This window comes from Vanessa tameamea, chromosome 17, assembly GCF_037043105.1.
Source record: "Vanessa tameamea isolate UH-Manoa-2023 chromosome 17, ilVanTame1 primary haplotype, whole genome shotgun sequence".
Classification (NCBI taxonomy): Eukaryota; Metazoa; Arthropoda; class Insecta; order Lepidoptera; family Nymphalidae; genus Vanessa; species Vanessa tameamea.
In genome coordinates, this window is record NC_087325.1 from 6,047,624 (window position 1) to 6,065,655 (window position 18,032).

An 18,032-nucleotide genomic window follows, 5' to 3' on the forward strand; every position below is an offset into this window, starting at 1 on the left:
TTAAATACGTATCAAATCATTTTTAATCGGTAGCCCAAAGATAAAATTTCATGCTTCTAACTTCAAAATGCCGGACTTCCAGACTAACCTGTATACGAAATGTCAAACTCTATTTCTCCACTTAGGCGTAAAATATCCAAAAACGCTTAAATGCGAATCAACTCATTTTTAATCGGTAGCCTGAAAATAAAATTTCATGCTTCTAACTTGAAAATGACGGACTTCCAGACTTACCTGTATACTAAATGTCAACCCCTACTTTTTCCCTTTAGGCGTAAAACATCAAGAAACGCTTAAATACGTATCTACTCATTTTTAATCGGTATCCCAAAAATAAAATTTCTAGCTTCTAACTTCAAAAATTACAGACTTGCAGACTAACCTGTATACGGAATGTTAACCCCATTTCTTCCCTTAGGCGTAAAATAACCAGAAACGCTTAAATGCGAATCAATGTATTTTTAATCAGTATTCCAAAAAACAGTTTTTTGTTTTTAATTAAAATATAACGAACTTCCTAAAAACTTTCATCCCTTATTTCACCCCCTCAGAGGTAGAATATCAAGAAACACTTAAATACGTATCTACTCATTTTTAATCAGTATCCCAAAAATAAAGTTTCATGTTTCTAACTTAAAAAATTCCATACGAACGTTCAACCCATTTCACACATTTAGGGGTAGAATATCCAAAATTCCTCCTGAGTGGGTGTCATGATATGTTATTTTATAAGTGTACAGCCTAAAATATAAGTTTTATGCTTCTAGTTCTAAAAATTCTAAACATGACAATACTTTCAACAACTTACAACCTTTCATCCCTTTATAGCACTTTTTTCCAAATAAAAAGTAGCCTATGTCCTTTCTCAGGCTCTAGACTATTTGTGTACCAAATTTCATTTAAATCGGTCTAGTAGTTTTGGCGTGAAAGCGAGACAGACAGACAGAGTTACTTTCGCATTTATAATATTAAATATGGACTTGTAGCTTAGCCAAATTAACAATTATGAGTATCTCAATTATCCAGAACACGATTGTCAAGACTGTCCTTTTATTAAACAAATAAAACTCAGAAAGACAAACAAAAACAATCGTAAAAAGTCTAATACTTTGACAAAATCGTACACTTATGTAATATTATTAAGAACGCTTCTATTGCTAAATTTATTGCACATTATATACACTTAGATCAACTGGAAAAGTATACCTAGAAGATGTTAGAGCTGTGCCTTTTGTAAAATTTGGTTTAGGCAAGTGCAAAACAACATCTCTACATCAGGAAAAAAAAATATATAAGACCTTGGATTATTTCTCAGATATAACACTTGATATTCAGTCAAACTGTATTTAGAAATAACTTTGACTACATAATGAACTACAGTTTTCTTTTTTTCAAATTTAATAAGAAGTAAATCCCCAATATTTATATTTTCAGGATCAGGAATGTCAAATTCTTCTTCACCTCTATCATCTGACTCTTCATCATCGTCATCATCGCTTAATTTCAAGAACTCATTCTCACTGGAATCCGAATCTGGCTTTAAACGTAGACATACTTTTTTCTTTTAAGGTTTCTTAGTTTCTTTAAGTCCCAATAAATTTCTTGCTGTTTTTAGTTCCTTTGCTTTTTGCTTCATTGCTACTTTTAGTTTATTTTTAAATGGACCAAATACGCTGACATCAAACGGTTGTAATTTGTGTGATGTGTTTGCGGTAAAGAAAGATAGATAATCCCACTGTCCCGACAGTAGTTGACAGCTTCAATAGAAATATGTGACTCGTGGTTGTCACAAATAATTAGAATTGGGTTATCTTTAGTGCATGAAGTTTGTAGTTGAATGTGTTGAAGAACTTGTATATATAATTCAGCTGTCATCCACCCGCTCCAGTTTGCCAAACCAAGACTGCCTTGGGGAGCTCCATTTAAAAACGGGTCTTTGAAATGGACTCTAGGAAAAACATATACAGGAGGAAGAGCAGCACCTGTTGTTGTGACTATTCCAGAAAACGTTACTAGTTCTCCACGTTCCGCTGACACAATTTGTCCTACTTGCCTTTGTTTTTTTTTCAGCCAAAACTTTAGGCGTTGGTAAGACTGTATTAATGCCTGTCTCATCCAAATTTACTATACGGTCAGTAAATGTATAGATATATAAGTATATATATATATATATAACTGTATATAGAGTAAAATTATAGCGTAACATTACACGCTCAAAATTATCAAAAAACTCAGCCACTGCAGTCTTATTAACTGCGAAACTTCGTGCGGCGCTTGTATTTTCAGGCTTTCTTAAGCTGAGCTCCTGATTCCTGTTTCTAAATCCTGCTGCCCAATCTTTTCCGGCGCGTTTATTTTTTTTTCATGATTCTGGATATTTGCATCCCAAATATTCTGCATACTCATAAGCTAATGTTAAAAGTTGCTGCAAGGACAACCCATAATGCATGTTGCTGCAAGTCAACAAATATTCTGAAAAAACTTTCTCTTGCTGGGTAGTAAATACTTGAGCAACACTATACTTTGACCCATATAAATTAGAAGATGACAATTGGTTGTCCCAAGAAGTTTTTCTAACCTTTTCAACAAGATGTTGCAGAGTTGCAGGTTTAATGCCATATTTTTCGGCTACTTTCCTAATAGATAATACCTTCGAAGTAACTTCAGATATAGCAGTCTTCATCCTCTCTTCATCTACACTACGTCTTTCAGTCTTGGGCTTGTATGTGCGCACCATTTTCTGAGGACAGCATAAAAATAATGGTATAATTTTAATTAAGAATATTTAACGAAATTTTATAGGGCACATTGATACACATCATTGTGCCCCGCACTTTACTGTATCTAACTGCCCCAAAAGTATTTTTCAAAATGCAAATTTTAGTAAAAAAAACTAACCGATTTATTTCGAAAAAAATACTGAATCCATAATATTAAATGCCCTTACTTACCTTTGGTATATAGAGATTATCACAAGATAGTATTAAAAACCGGGGAATCACTTTTACTTTTTACGCATATTTTTAGTTAGAAGCACACGAAATACGTTATGACTTGTAGATCGCCAATGGCTGACTGGCTGTCGGTGCGAACGCATAGGATTCGTTCAAAAACTTTTATGAGAATTTTAGAGATGTTACCACCCAAACACATACAAAGGATTAATCGATATTACGTATTTATCTATGTGCCCCTTGCATCAATGTGCCCCACCTCCCCCTACACAGTTTTCACTCATTAGGAAATACAAACCGCTATGCCCCTGCGTTTTAAAACTGTAATATCTTCGAAAATAATCATTTAAATTACATGCTGTAAAGGGCTATATTGATCTATATAGTACATTATTTTGATCTATCTAGTAGGGTTCAGCCAGCGTTTACAATGTAAGCGCAAAAAATGTATAAATTTACGACATCACATTAGAAACTTTTAAAATTATCAGTGTTACTTAACTATATTGTCTATTTATTAACAAAAAACCTTCCTCTCGAATCACTCGATCTATTAAAAAAAATCGCATCAAAATCCGTTGTGTAGTTTTAAAGATTTAAGCATACAAAGGGACATAGGGACAGAGAAAGCGACTTTGTTTTATACTATGTGAAGATTCTACCAGTCAGCCCCGGAAAACACGCAAAGATGATGAGTATTGAGCTTGATTTCTCTCAAAAGTACGAAAGTACGTTTTTGTTTTAATTATTTTATTTTATTCATCTGTTACAAAAGTAGAAGTGATAAGGCTGACCGTCAATAAAGTTTATAAATAAATTAAAAAAATCTATACACCTACAAAAATTCAGTCTACGAAAGTTAGTGCTAGGAAAACTCGAAAAGTAGCTACAAGATTTAATTCCGCTCTGTTTCTATACTAAAATAAAATAATTCAAATTCCCTAGGGTATACACCGAAGGTAATTTCAGTTTATCTGATTTTTCACTAACACACATCACTATATAAAATTGATAAAGTAATATCGATATTGATAAAGTAAAATTAAAAACGTCTTGTTTGAAGTTATGACCAAGAATCAACAAATATCGTGATTAATCGATAGCAAAATAAAATGCTCTAAATCGACGAAAAAGTGTAGGAATAATTAAAAAGTTTGAAGGTGACATTGAAATCGAAAATCGTTTGGTTGTTACGTATCCATCATATTTACTAATACCTAAACTAAAGCATAAAAAATATTTTTAATCCTTAGTTTAAATAGGAAGTAAATTATCTCATTATAAAATCGGCAGATATAACTGCTGCATAAATTTAATCCTTATTTTAAATATCAAATCCTATATCTATAAATAAGATATCAAGAAGGATCCAACAGTATGTTAAATGTCCTCGAAACAAAACATATGGAATAGGACAAAAATCCACTAAACAGAGTATAAGAACAATGTTAGCAAATTATGTCAAACAATTGATTTTGTTTCGATATGCAATCGTTCTGATGAAATATAATTGGAACTCAATATGAAAGAATTTTGAAGACGAAAGTAGTATGATTATAGTTTTGTATGAGTATAAGTATAAGTGTTGATAACGAACACCGACGTACGTATAAATCCAATTGGGTTTTTGTTACATCTTTCTTAATACAGTAGAACACAAAATACAATGTATTTTTTATTAAATAAATAATTATATGAAATAGTATAAATATATAAGATAATTTAGCAAATGCTTTAAGAACAATAGATACTGTACATTCGAAGTGCATGCTTTTCTTTCATATTTCTGATTACAGTTCATGATCAATGGAATAGATCGAAATACGAATCGGTGCAAGATATTTAATTTGCTGGAAAATGCGATCATTAGTAATTATGTTATCTACATGTTCCTCGTTACAATCAGTATAATTTTGACCGAAATATAGAAAATAAAATATGATCATGACTCGGCTTTCACAGAATGTAATATACAATGAAATGCTTCATAGAAGATATTTATCTTGCAATGTGCAGCAAACTATTGGCACAATTGAGAATGACAGCACCGAAGAGGTCTTTCTATGCTAAATTCGCCAGAACTGCGAGCCAATTCTACTCATTTATAACGATTACGATACGTTCCCGGTTCTATTTCCATCCAAAATCAACTATTCTTCGCAAAAATAAATGGCAGCCTTATCGAAACATGGGGCCATCCTTTTTTTATTATTATAACATCGGTAGGTGGCCGAGCAAATGGGCCAATTGATAGTAAGTAGTTACCACAACCCATAACATTGGCGCCGTAAGAATTTTTAAGATTTACTTACATCGCAATTGCACCACCAACCATGAGAACTAAGATGTTAAATCCCTTGTGCCCTTGTTACACTGGCTCACTCACTTTCTAAACCGGACCACAACAGTTCTAATCATTTCTAGTTGACGATAGGATATATGATGACTGATGGAACCTACCCAGACGGGCTGCAACTAGATCGTTGTGATAGTAAAATAAGAAAACGGCTAAACTGCATTTTATTCGATTTAATTGCGACCCAGTGACAATTTGTTTATAGTTTCCTCAAAGTGCAATGTTACACAATAAATGGCTTTTAAAAGAGCTTCAGTTAGAAATGCCCTATACCAACATAATATCAAGAAACATTTTTCCGTCTAATGTGCGGTTTGAATTTAACGAATCTACTCTCGTTGGCAATAACACGTCGCTTGCTCCAATCTCAGTAAACTGTCTGATTTATATTTATGCAGAAAACAGGCAAACGTTTGTCCTTTTTCAGTAACGTAATTTTTCTTAATTTCCTTTCATTGACTGCAAAGACAGCAAAGCGAACGCTGTTCAATTAAATGACATGCCTGCTCAGTGAGTCTATTTTGCAAGAATACTTTTAGTTACTTCCTTATAAAAATATATACAATGTATAAAAATGAATGGAGTTAAGTCTAAAATTATAAAATTAATTCAATAAATAGCATTTCTATATAATATAAAGTAGGTACAGTAAAATTATAAAAAGTAGATTGAAATTAAATTTCTTTAGCTTATACTTTCAACATTGTTAAAGAAAAAGATTTTATTAAAACTTTCGTCGCATTAGTGACTCGTATTATTATTTTATGAAATTTCAAATCGAACTACCAACCATCCATCGAAGATCAGCTGGCATCAACCTCAGCCCATACATTGGTTTCAACCGTAATCGTTATCATAATAATTTGTTTAAACGTACAAAGATAACATATTTACATGTAATAATGAGCTAAGTCATAATCATTTTTTTAAATATTCAATTTATTATGCATGACACCTTAAGAACTTCTTCTTCAACACCTTGTTAATTTCTAATGACAATGAACAAATAAGTATAAATAAAATATTGACTAGAAGACATACACAATATTAACTTGAAGTTATTGGTAAGTGTACGTTTCCTTATATGTAAACATAATATATACGTATATATCTGGCACAAGTTAATCACAGCTATTATCAAAAATTGTGTCGTTTTTGTTACATAATAATCTACCACATTTACACATGCGTGCTCGCAATTTGCTTCGCCACTCGACATTACATATTATATCCGTTTACACGTTAGCGTGGTTCTTTTGTAATCCAACTTGCAATAAATAACGTCGATTATGTTTTATATGCATCAGCGTTGCAATTGAAGAAATGTATGTTTTTATACTAATAAGTAATGACTCTTGAAGTACCTATCAGTCTCAGATTATAAAACCAAAGGCAGATGGAAATTTGATCTCCTATTCCCTTTTGTTCCTGTACTATAATGCTCAGCACGCTCCATCTGCTTTTTATTTTTAAAATCCGAGCCATTAGTAATGTAAGTACCTACATATATCGAAAACTTAACGCTTTATATAAAGTATTGTTCCAAATATTATATTTGTGTAATTGTTAGAGACGACTTCAAATAAACCGTAAAAATTATGTAAAATATTTATTTTCTATTATTATTAGTAATTATTTCTATCAAATTCGCTATTATAAAGATAGCGCTAACGAAAATTTTCACTCGTCCGTGCTCGAAGGGTAAAATGTAATCACTAAATTATACTTAGGCTCATGTTTAAACTGCTCTCGACGCGAGTACGTGCTGTATTAATTGGTTACTAGTTAGATTAACGTCAAAGCGCACTGCGAGAATAACGCAAAGTCGTCAGTTACGCGAATGTGTAAATGAATTCAAAATGACAGTTACAGTTACTGACAGTAACCAAAGAGCAACTGTCACAGTGACAGCGTTAAGTCAACTATCAAAATGTCTGTACAAATTTTGTACGTCAAAACAAAGTTGTAAACTCATGCATATTGCATAGCTAAAAAAACTGTTATCGACATCGCGAATAAAAAAGATGTACTTAGGTCTTAGATTAAATTCATCAAGTGTCCAACACTGACGAAATTTGTGTTGTCGTGATAATCGTAAAATATTTTATAATTCACCTACCTGATAACTTTATTGTTTTTATGATAAAAATAAATAACTTTTTTGCTGCGAGTTTTACAATAACTGATAAAGTTTTCAGTAAGTTAACGAGATAGAGACTCATTTTGGTTGTTGGTTTTTCGACGAATTATATATTTATAATCACTTTTATGTAAATATTAGCATTTAAAATGTTGTTAGGACGATTAACGCGACTTGCACAACCCTTATTCCGTAGGTCTTTTCACGTTTCACCAAAGTTAAATCAAGCTATGGGGATTGATGGAAATAATATACTGGCCGAAAGCTTAAAAAAACAGGTTTGTGTTATTTAATACATTCTCTTCAACAATTTTTATGGTGGGGATCTAAAGGTTAACTAGTTAAAATTGAATCTTAACTCATTGAGAATATGGTATATTCTAATTTTGACATCATGTTCATGTTCAAATATTGTGGCCAATATTTTATAACTAAAATAAGCTAGATATGTTTAGAATTTTATCAAAACAGCTTAATGAAATTTTTGTAAAGTAATAATTTGTATAAAATAAAAATGGACTAATTCTAAAATATAAATATTACAGGGTATCGAATATGTCTTTGGGATTGTTGGTATTCCAGTGATCGAGACATCACTTGCATTTCAAGCTGCAGGCATTAAGTATGTTGGTATGCGCAATGAGCAAGCAGCATGCTATGCAGCACAAGCTATTGGCTATTTAACAGGTAAATATTTTATTTCTACAATAATTATTAACAAATCACTAGCTAGTCAGAGTACAATATACATACTTTGTTACATAATTAAGTCATGTCAATGTTGTTTTAACAAAAAAATATTATTTAAAATGTAAAAATTTTACATAACAAAGAGAATTTTCAAAAATTACTTATTCATACTGTATCTATTTTTAAATTATAATAATAAAAAAAAGAAACTTTAAGTAGTAATGCCTAGTATTTCCTTTAAATTTTATTATTTTTATTAAATTGTTTTCCTTATTAGAAATAATCATAATTGCCTAAAAACCTTATCTTATAAATACATGATTAATTTCATATGTCCATATAATCTATTACATTTGTACTCTGTTTATAAGAACATATCTTAATTAACATCAATTATAATTATTCTAAAATATAAACAATAAAACATAACATTATAAATACTGTCAAATTTATACAGTGAAATATAATTTAGTATATAACTAACAATTCATGTTTAAAATAATTGATTGAATATAATTCTGTCTGCCTTCTTCCATTGAGTAATTTGAAAGAACTTAATGGTTGCTAATTAAAATATATGCATAAATAATCAACACATAATTGAATTTAAATTAAAATTGTTTAAGTACCTCAGAGTAATAAATTGATGATAAAACAAACTCAATTTTACAAATGTTTTGATAATCTACTTAACAATTGGAATTTCATAAATTCTAATCAAGATTCATGTGATTTAATGAATAGTTTTAATAGCTCAATATTACGTACCACATAATCTCCTTAATTTAATTTTATTATCATTTTAATCTCTTTATGTGATGTATTATCATGTAGAATAACAATATGGAAATTATTTCGCTTTCATTTAGTTGTAGTTAAGTTTATTGATCCAATTATTATACAAATATATTTAAATACTATATTTCAGTAAAATACTAGTAAAAAAACTAAGATAAGAAATAAATTTATGCTTATAATGTTGTTCTTTTCATATAATATATACACCGATGTTACTAGTTTTTTTTATTTTTTTAAAGGATGACTCAAACTTACTTTTTAAGAGCCTACTCAAATAAAGTAACAATTATAGAAAAATTTAAGTATAAATGTACTAAAATAAATTTGCAAATTTGAAATATTTGGAAAATTATTTTAATATAAATGAAATAATATTGTTTTGTATATGGCAGGTAGGATTGTAATTGATTGTATTGATATCATTTTCAATATTGTAAGTATATTACTAACCAAAACTATGCGAGACAATTTATAAAACGAGTTAGCATGATTTTAGTTAATTTGCATTTTTTGCAATTAAGTTAATTTAAATCAAAGTTAAGTAATAAAGCAATTGAATAAAACAATTTTTTATTCTTCTGTTATATGAATAAATAAAACATTGTAACTTTAAATTATTTTATGAACAATATATTTAGTTAACAAAGATGTTTATTATACATATGTGTTCTTCAAATGTACATTTGTGTAAATGATATTACACTAAAACTATGCCATTATCAAACATATAGTTCATTGTTTTAGGTAAACCGGGAGTATGTCTTGTTGTGTCTGGACCTGGTCTCCTACATTGTATAGGGGGTATGGCCAATGCACAGGTGAACTGCTGGCCACTTATAGTCATCGCGGGTTCGTGTCCAGAAGATCATGAAGGCATTGGAGGCTTCCAAGAATGGCTGCAGGTATAGAGCTTGGTGATAGTAGGCACCATTGTAAAGAGTCTCATATATTGATGTAATGTGTCTAGTGCAGTCCCACACAAACTCAAAATATTTTGTACTATTAGTATTAGCTCCTTCACTATATTAGCTTTATGGTAGTATTATAGTGTATATTGTACATATAACCTTGCAAAGTTTAAAATCGATACGACACCCTAGATTTATTTAGGTACTGTCTTTAATTGTTAAAAATAAAATTAAAGTAAGGATATAATGATATAACACACGCGAGGCAAGATAAAACAAAAGATATGGATATGCGTTATATTTTGATAAAATTGATAAAAATATTGGAATATGAACTTTGGAAAATGATGGATGACAATCATGACGCCTTAATTACTTGGTGACTACAAAATGTGTTTTATCTACAATAAATTCTCTATGTACAAACTGATATCTACTAGGCTCCTGCCGAACCAATATTAATGATTAATAATACTAATAATACTACACTAACGAAAATAATAATTAACGCTTATAATATTGTAATTAAATTCTTAAACAACACAAAAACTCTTTCAAATATTAGGAATTGTTAATGAATTTAACGTTTTCGGACTTGCTATTGAAAGATAAATTATTCGAATTGAATAAATTAAAAACAAGATATCGATATAATTATTTGAATCATTTTAATTTTAAATATGTACAACATTTTCGAATTTCAAATATATTACGAAGGATTGGTTTTGTATGTTATATGGTCGTTACTCGTGATTACATTAATTGTTTTTTTTTTTTTGATTGCCGCGTCATTAATGCAAATAGAATCAGTTTTTAATTGTTTCGTTTTAATCTCTACGTTATATACAGCTACGATCGATGAAACGATTAAATGTATTTATCATGAATGTCACAATTTGTAAATGCCCCACTTCTGCTAAAGATAGATCCTCCTCGTTAGGACCGGGAGCATTGTTCAAACAAGCTGCTCCAATTCGAATGGCAAATTCCTTAACCATGTTTTCGTTTAACCGCGGAGCACGATAAAAATAAGTTGATGAAATTGGATTATTTATATCTGACAACTCGAATACTAGATGTAACCATCAGCTTCACTCGCGTTTCAAAGATTGATTATCAGGTGTTAGGCATTAATAAGTAGCCTATGTCCTTTGGGGGGTCATGCTTGTCTCATACCAAATTTCATCAAATTCAGTTCAGTGGTTTGACCGTGAAACAGACAGGGAACAGACGGACAGGCAGAGTTATTTTCGCATATATTAAATATAAAAATATATTAAATATATATTAAATTACTTTATATATTATATATATATATAAAGTTTTTAATTAACATTTATATACAAAAGAATTATTAACATTAAGGCCTTAACTATAAATAAGTAAGAATTATAAATATAATATAGATATTAGTATAGATTGATATATAGATGATAGATGCTTATTCGTTTAGACGTAATGGCGTTACAGACATAAATATTCACATTTATCATAGCTATATAAAATATATATGTAATTACTAAGGTGGAGTCCAGCCGTCTGTACTGCAAGTATGCGTTCAGGCCGCCGTCAGCACGACTCATACCTTTGCACGTGGAGAAGGCCGTTCGGTACGCGTCCTCAGGCAGACCTGGTGTTGCCTATCTGGATATGCCTGCAACTTTGCTCATGGTAAAGAATAACTTTTATTTTAAATATTTCAGTAATTACGATTGTCAATCAATTTGACAATTTAAATTTAGTTTTTCGTTTAATTATTTTTATTTTTGTTTTAAACTATGCTTTACTAAAAGTTATAAAAAAACTTATTCTTCTGGCTATGACCGAAGGAAACTAGTATTTCCTTTTAATGTCGTTATATCAAATAATCAGAAGTACAATTACTTTTTTGTTATTTTATTTTATGTATTTATGATTATTGTTACTTCTGCTGCTTTATAAATAAATAACTATTTAAAAAAATAACCGGAATTAAACCACATGAAGATGTAATTTTTATTATTCGTTATATTTCAGGCTGAAGTAGACGAAGATAAAGTACCTCTGGATTACTACGCAACGGGACCAGCGAGGCTAGCTCACCCTGATCCAGAACTTGTCGAACAAGCGGCAGAATTACTTTCAAAAGCTGATCGACCACTTATAATTGTGGGGAAGGGAGCTGCCTATGGAAAAGCCGAAGAATCCTTGTGCAAACTTGTCAACGTTACAAAAGTTCCCTTTTTGCCGACACCTATGGGTAAAATTTAGATTCGTTATTTATTAATTAACCTTCTAAATGACTAGTTCGATAAATAAACCTCATAAATAAATTAATGTTGCAATAAATTTTTCTAAATGGTAATAAAAATGTATATTTCGATGGAAAGTTATTGGACATAAAATAATACTTCCAGGGAAAGGCGTAGTTCCGGATAATTCCGAATTCTGCGTGTCCACGGCCCGCACACAGGCGTTACTAAAGGCTGATGTCATATTACTGCTAGGAGCTAGAATGAACTGGATGCTGCACTTTGGTCAGACGCCTAGATATGCACCTGACGTTAAAATCATTCAGGTATACAAAATACTGAAACAGTCGTAAGGGAGTGACGCCTTATACTTGCATGTCACAAAATCATACAATGGTTTTGATACATTTTTCAATTATTAAATTAATATTACAGGTTGATATAACACCAGAAGAATTACACAACAGCGTCAAGTCTGAAATAGCTGTACATTCCGACATAAAACCTTTTGTAGATGGGCTAATTCAAAAACTGACTGAGAAAAAGTATTCCTTGCAAACGTCCAGCACCTGGTGGCAGGCTTTAAAAGAAAAGCAAAAGAAAAATACGGAATTCGTAGAGGTATCACCGAACATTAAAAATACATAAAAAATACTTGCTTTGAAACACAAATTAGTTTAAAAATAAATAATATATTTTTAATTTATAGTTTATAGTTAATTAAACTGTTAACAATCATATAAGTAGTGGTAGTAAATTATTACCACTTATATATATAGGAATATAGAGAAATTCTGATACAAATAAATACAGCATACGAAATACAGCATACTTATAATATCATGTTCTGGAAGTTGTTACTCATTAATCATTGATATGCATTGTAAGAATAAATTAAGAATTGAATCCTACAAAAATGAAATTTAAAAATACTTTCAGGCCCAATCTAATGACAAATCTGTACCATTAAATTACTATGCAGTATTTAAAACAGTGCAAGCAAATATACCACAAGACTCTATTATTGTGAGCGAGGGTGCTAATACCATGGACATCGGTAGAGGACTGCTCTTAAATAATAAACCTAGGCACAGACTTGACGCCGGAACATTTGGAACTATGGGAGTGAGTAATAGCATATTATATAAGAAAGAAAAGTTATTAGAATTGTACAAATTGTAATTTTATAATTCTTAATACATTTTTTAGGTAGGCCCTGGCTTCGCTGTTGCAGCAGCAATGTGGTGTCGTGATTACGCTCCTAACAAGAGAGTTATTTGTGTCGAAGGCGATTCAGCATTTGGATTCTCAGGTACTCCCGAGAAATTTAAACTTCATACATCATTAATAGTTTCTACAATATTATAATAATTTTAACAATCTGGGTAGTAATTACTCAGTACCAATTATTCTAGTGATGAGGACTAGTGTAATTATAGGTAGAGCAAAGAAAGCATTATGAGAGTTTATTCATATCATTTTATTGACCTAGTTGATAAGTTTACTTACAAAGAATTTCTGTATGTGGATGGTTATAATTAGTGTGTCTAAAAGACGGCACAAATTTTAAAAATGTATAAACAATATATGTACTATAAAATGTTCTCTAAATAATATTTTTCTGTTACAGGAATGGAAATTGAAACAATGTTCCGGTATAAGCTGCCAGTGATCATTATTATTGTTAATAACAATGGAATTTATAGTGGATTTGACAAAGAAATGATGAAAGATATTCAATCTAGTGGAGATATTGCTCAATGGTATGTTAAACTTTAAATAAATTTGCTTAAATTTTTCAACTTATAAATGACTAAATGAACTTGCGGTTTTAGTCATAACTATAAACTAACTATAGTACACCAACCGTCACCCCGCATTAAGAGGTAACAAAGTTACTTTCGCATTCATAATATTAGTATATATAAACCAATATGTAACACTAAAATGATAACCACAAAAATATACACTTGTTTATTGGTTTAAACACATTAATTGAAGAAAATATATTGTTATCTTAATAATCATTTCCATTTTTTAGTACACCACCTACAGCATTATCAACTGAAGTTCGATACGAGAAGATGATGGAAATGTTCGGTGCTACTGGTCATCTCTGTCGCACTGTGGAAGAAATAGAAACTGCCCTAAAGGCTGCTGTTGCTGTTACAGATAGACCTAGTATTATTAATATACTGATAAATCCACAGGCTAACAGAAAACCCCAAACTTTCAATTGGCTCACTGAATCAAAACTGTAATTCTATTTAAAACTACATATTATTTTGTAACAATTTAGTGTTAAAGAGGTGCATATAATTGAAATGGGATTTTGGTGTGTTTTGTTACAGAAGGTATTAAAAATGACAACTTTGATGTTATTGTGGTTTATAGGATTCTTATACATATATTTTATATTTCAATGAATGTATTATATTATTTAAGGTATAAATGGGGTATACAGATTTTAAAGGAATTTATATAAATGACAATTATTATGTATACTGTTAAAGTTTACTTGTGATAAAAATATTTTTCTATGAGGAATAAATAAAGAACAATAATTAAGGTTTAATTCATATATTGTCTGTCTATTGAGTCACATAACATCACATGTTTTGTATAAATTGAACTTAAAATATATATTAAATACATTTTATATTAAAAACTAAATCCCTGTATTTTCATTTTAACTGCTGTAAGCAAATGAATCCATTGTGTTGGTTGTCCAAGGCAACTGAACATGAATGGGTAAATACTTCACATCTTGCTGAGGCAGCCAATCAAAAAGTTTTCTATCACAGTTTGAGCTGAAAATAAAACTTTGATTTAAATATCACTCAGTAAAGTAATGACAACCTAATCTCTCTAGAATAAGTACATATATATATATTTATACCCAGTTTGCAGTTATTGGTTGTGGTCAGAGTGTAGGCATCTTGATCATAGTCATTAGTAAGTGTTAAATCAGCACCTCTGATGAGGAGCTCATTACAAGTGTAGGGAAAATCTGCAGCTGCTGCATACATTAATGCTGTACTACCAGACTGAAAATAAGAATCAATCAAAATTTAAAAATATATGTGCTTTTTACAACAACACGACAAGACAAGTGTCAAAAACTTGAGATTTAATAATGTAATCTGAATATAATTATAATATATACAGAAATTCACAATATATTTTCAAAACATACAACAATGTTTATAAATATATTTTTATCTTCACTTCAAAGTATCATTCATATTTATGTCGAAAATCTTAAGTTTACTTACATCATCTTGAATATCAGCATCTGCTCCTTCATTTAACAGAAATTTCACAACCTCGTGGTGCCCACCTGCAGCCGCAAGATGGAGTGCAGTCTCACCTTCAGGACCTCTAATATTAACATTGGCACCACTCCTTTAATTAAAAAAAATAGTTTATTGTATTTTTTTACATTGTTGGTAACCCATTTATATTAAATATTTACAATTGTCATCTAGTCACACCACTAAAATGGATTGTTTCTTTGTTTCAAAATAAATTTAATATTTCTATTTACAATAACATTAATATTATTCATCTTGTAGCAATATATATAACAAGTACAAAAAGGAAAAAAAGGTCTGTAAAGCCTTTTTTGTCATCAACTCAATAGGAACACCCACACAACCTACTATTCAACAAACAATGGAAATAGCATACTCACCAAACAAGGTCCTGGCAGCTGTTTAACTGTCCATAACTTGCTGCCCAGTGCAGCGCCGTGAGACCGTGCTCGTCCGTGATATCAACATACTGCTCCAGTTTCACGTCCTCACGGGTAACTTCTCCGCGACCAGCCTTCGCGTGAAAGCTACAATCGGGCTGGGGCAATTCGGGGACCCGCGCCTGCGTATTACCTAAAAACGCGACCTTGAACTCTTTAAAACTAATACGAGTCCTCACAAAGGATAATCGATAGAAGATCTAATCAACGCTACTCAATGTACATTGTTAAAGAAAAACGTCACCTCTTTGTAAATTAGTCAAAGCCGTGCACTGGACAGACTTGTAAGGTGTAAATGCACTCTTTCTAACTCCATTTAAATTAGGCGCCCATCGTTGATATCCTCCACTTCCACTTTTGCTGCTGTCTTGACTTCCAGATTCAAAGTCACATTTAAAGTTATCAACATTTTCTTCGTTTTCTTGTTTAATATCAATACTCTTTTCTTCATTTTTAACGGATATACCTTCCTCCATTTTTACATCTGACAAAAAAAGTTGACAACTGGCTCAACAGCTGTGTTACTAGGCATGTGAATTTTCTTTCCCTCCCCAATCTCCTCAATCTCGCGAAAATATTAGTATGTTGACAAAAAAAATCGAATGCGACTACTTCTTTTTAGGTTCTTTTATTACAAAGTTATTAATACAAACAATAATTTTAGATAATTACGGTAAAGAAAAGGCTTCAAGTGAATCACATACTTATTTAATAAGTAACTTTAATACATTCATATCATAATAACGAAATTATGTTGGTTTTTATCTGTTCAAAAGAATTTATCCCCTTAAACTTACCACGTAGAGAACTAATTTGTAAGAAACAAAGTGCTGTTAAACTATGAGCTGACGCATTGTAACTGCTTAGAGTAACTTATCAATTATTGACAATAACTTTCATGATTATCATTGATTTGAGTTATTTTAAGTATATTTTTTTAACTAAATAAATAAACAAAAACAACCCTTTTATTATTAATAATAGTTTTCTATTAACTGATTATTTTTTGTTGATATGAATAACCAATTGGCTAAATGAACACATCCGAAGATGACAGATGTCAAAACAACTGTTTTCAAGGTCAAGTTTGTATTTTTAATTTCAAATTTTAACTGAAAGTTAAGATATGTAATTTAATAATTGTTTAAAGTTTACGTACTGTCAACTTACGGTTATATTCAAATTGATAGCAAAATAATCATTTTTCAGTTTTATAATAGTTTTTAACAATCATGTCAACAGCTGGAAATGTTCAGCAATTACAACAAGATTTACAAAACGAACTTACTACTGCAAATCAACTCTTAAGGCTTATGTAAGTATTTATTAGTAAGGATATATTTTTAAACTAGTTAATATTACTAATGAAAGAATATACACAAAGCAAATATTAACCTCCGATTCTTTTGCAGATCATTAGAGGTGCAGAAAATTAAAAATTTGACTAATCCAGGTGGCGAGTTTGAGGAGAACATAAAACAAGTACTTATATATTTTTGTTTAGCTATTCAATTCAATTTTTTTTTAATATAGCAATGCAGACTATCGTGGAATTTATCTGATGGTAGATGGACATTGCTTCCAATAGAAATTGGCAATATCAGTAATATTAATCATTCTTTATACCGACATTATTTGCTATGAACCATGAGAACTAAAATGTGATTTCCTCAAAACCAAAACAGCAAAAAATATAAATATCTTAAACTTCTAATATATAATAAAATCAAATAATTTCTAATACATATTTTTCAGAATGTCTCAACAATAGCAAGTCTTGCAAATATTCAGCAGATAAATATAACAAACTTGCCTCCGGTAAAACACCTTCAACTAGATTTAAGCCAACATACAAATCAGAATATGTCTTATGAACAGCATGACAGTTTTAGGAACAGTATGGATGAATCTCAATAATTAGGACTAAGAATTACAATGATTTGTGAATATATTAGCTGTAAAAGCAGTGTTAAGTACAATATTATTTTTTATTCAATTGGTGAAAAAATTAATGTTGTGAATAAATATTTAATTTCTATATTGAATGTTGGAATTCTCAGTTTTTGGTTGATTTGATTTGGATTTTGTGATTGAAAGTGTAGAATAAAGCCTTTTTTTAATGTCATTGAATGTTTATATTTGGGTTGCCTGTATAAAAAAAATATAATAAATAACTATCAACATAATTGAAAAGGAATCAA

At 30.3% G+C, this 18,032-nt stretch overlaps 3 protein-coding genes across 5 annotated transcripts in view; 2 read left to right on the plus strand and 1 right to left on the minus strand.

Annotated features, from left to right (window-relative positions):
- The window catches only part of LOC113400590 (2-hydroxyacyl-CoA lyase 1), a 28,503-nt gene extending 13,753 nt beyond the window's left edge, over nt 1-14,750 (plus strand). Inside the window, exons 1-12 of one of the 3 annotated variants that reach the window (XM_026640234.2) lie at nt 7,258-7,507; nt 7,647-7,728; nt 7,996-8,137; nt 9,683-9,840; nt 11,371-11,517; nt 11,863-12,085; nt 12,243-12,403; nt 12,513-12,698; nt 13,017-13,202; nt 13,287-13,389; nt 13,708-13,840; nt 14,119-14,750. In XM_026640234.2, the coding sequence (XP_026496019.1) occupies nt 7,681-7,728; nt 7,996-8,137; nt 9,683-9,840; nt 11,371-11,517; nt 11,863-12,085; nt 12,243-12,403; nt 12,513-12,698; nt 13,017-13,202; nt 13,287-13,389; nt 13,708-13,840; nt 14,119-14,338 (1,707 nt within the window). In that variant the 5' untranslated portion in view covers nt 7,258-7,507; nt 7,647-7,680 and the 3' untranslated portion in view covers nt 14,339-14,750. Of the gene's footprint in view, nt 1-7,257; nt 7,729-7,995; nt 8,138-9,682; nt 9,841-11,370; nt 11,518-11,862; nt 12,086-12,242; nt 12,404-12,512; nt 12,699-13,016; nt 13,203-13,286; nt 13,390-13,707; nt 13,841-14,118 lie in introns of those variants that run through there. The other 2 variants (XM_064217407.1, XM_026640233.2) reach the window with 2 other exon arrangements.
- On the minus strand, nt 14,642-16,366 carry LOC113400593 (DNA-binding protein RFXANK-like). Its single transcript, XM_026640237.2, has 5 exons — nt 16,076-16,366; nt 15,772-15,964; nt 15,353-15,482; nt 14,977-15,124; nt 14,642-14,887 (listed from the first exon to the last, which is right to left on the minus strand). Exons 1-5 carry the CDS (start codon nt 16,305-16,307, stop codon nt 14,838-14,840), a joined length of 753 nt encoding a protein of 250 aa, XP_026496022.1. The 5' UTR covers nt 16,308-16,366; the 3' UTR covers nt 14,642-14,837.
- Nucleotides 16,367-16,894: 528 nt separating this feature from the next.
- On the plus strand, nt 16,895-17,956 carry LOC113400596 (uncharacterized). Its single transcript, XM_026640239.2, has 3 exons — nt 16,895-17,146; nt 17,244-17,313; nt 17,587-17,956. The coding sequence occupies exons 1-3, from the start codon at nt 17,064-17,066 to the stop codon at nt 17,746-17,748; spliced, it is 315 nt and encodes a 104-aa protein (XP_026496024.2). The 5' UTR covers nt 16,895-17,063; the 3' UTR covers nt 17,749-17,956.
- The last annotated feature ends 76 nt before the right edge of the window (nt 17,957-18,032 follow it).

Excerpts from the sequence above, each read along its gene's own strand:
- LOC113400593 (XM_026640237.2), bottom strand. The coding sequence starts at position 16,307 with ATGGAGGAAGGTATATCCGTTAAAAATGAAGAAAAGAGTATTGATATT. Across the intron at positions 15,965-16,075 it reads TTTGACTAATTTACAAAGAG|GTAATACGCAGGCGCGGGTC; the intron begins GTGACGTTTTTC and ends TCGCGTTTTTAG. Across the intron at positions 15,483-15,771 it reads AGCTGCCAGGACCTTGTTTG|GAGTGGTGCCAATGTTAATA; the intron begins GTGAGTATGCTA and ends TTTTAATTAAAG.
- LOC113400596 (XM_026640239.2), top strand. The coding sequence starts at position 17,064 with ATGTCAACAGCTGGAAATGTTCAGCAATTACAACAAGATTTACAAAAC. Across the intron at positions 17,147-17,243 it reads AATCAACTCTTAAGGCTTAT|ATCATTAGAGGTGCAGAAAA; the intron begins GTAAGTATTTAT and ends ATTCTTTTGCAG. Across the intron at positions 17,314-17,586 it reads TTGAGGAGAACATAAAACAA|AATGTCTCAACAATAGCAAG; the intron begins GTACTTATATAT and ends CATATTTTTCAG.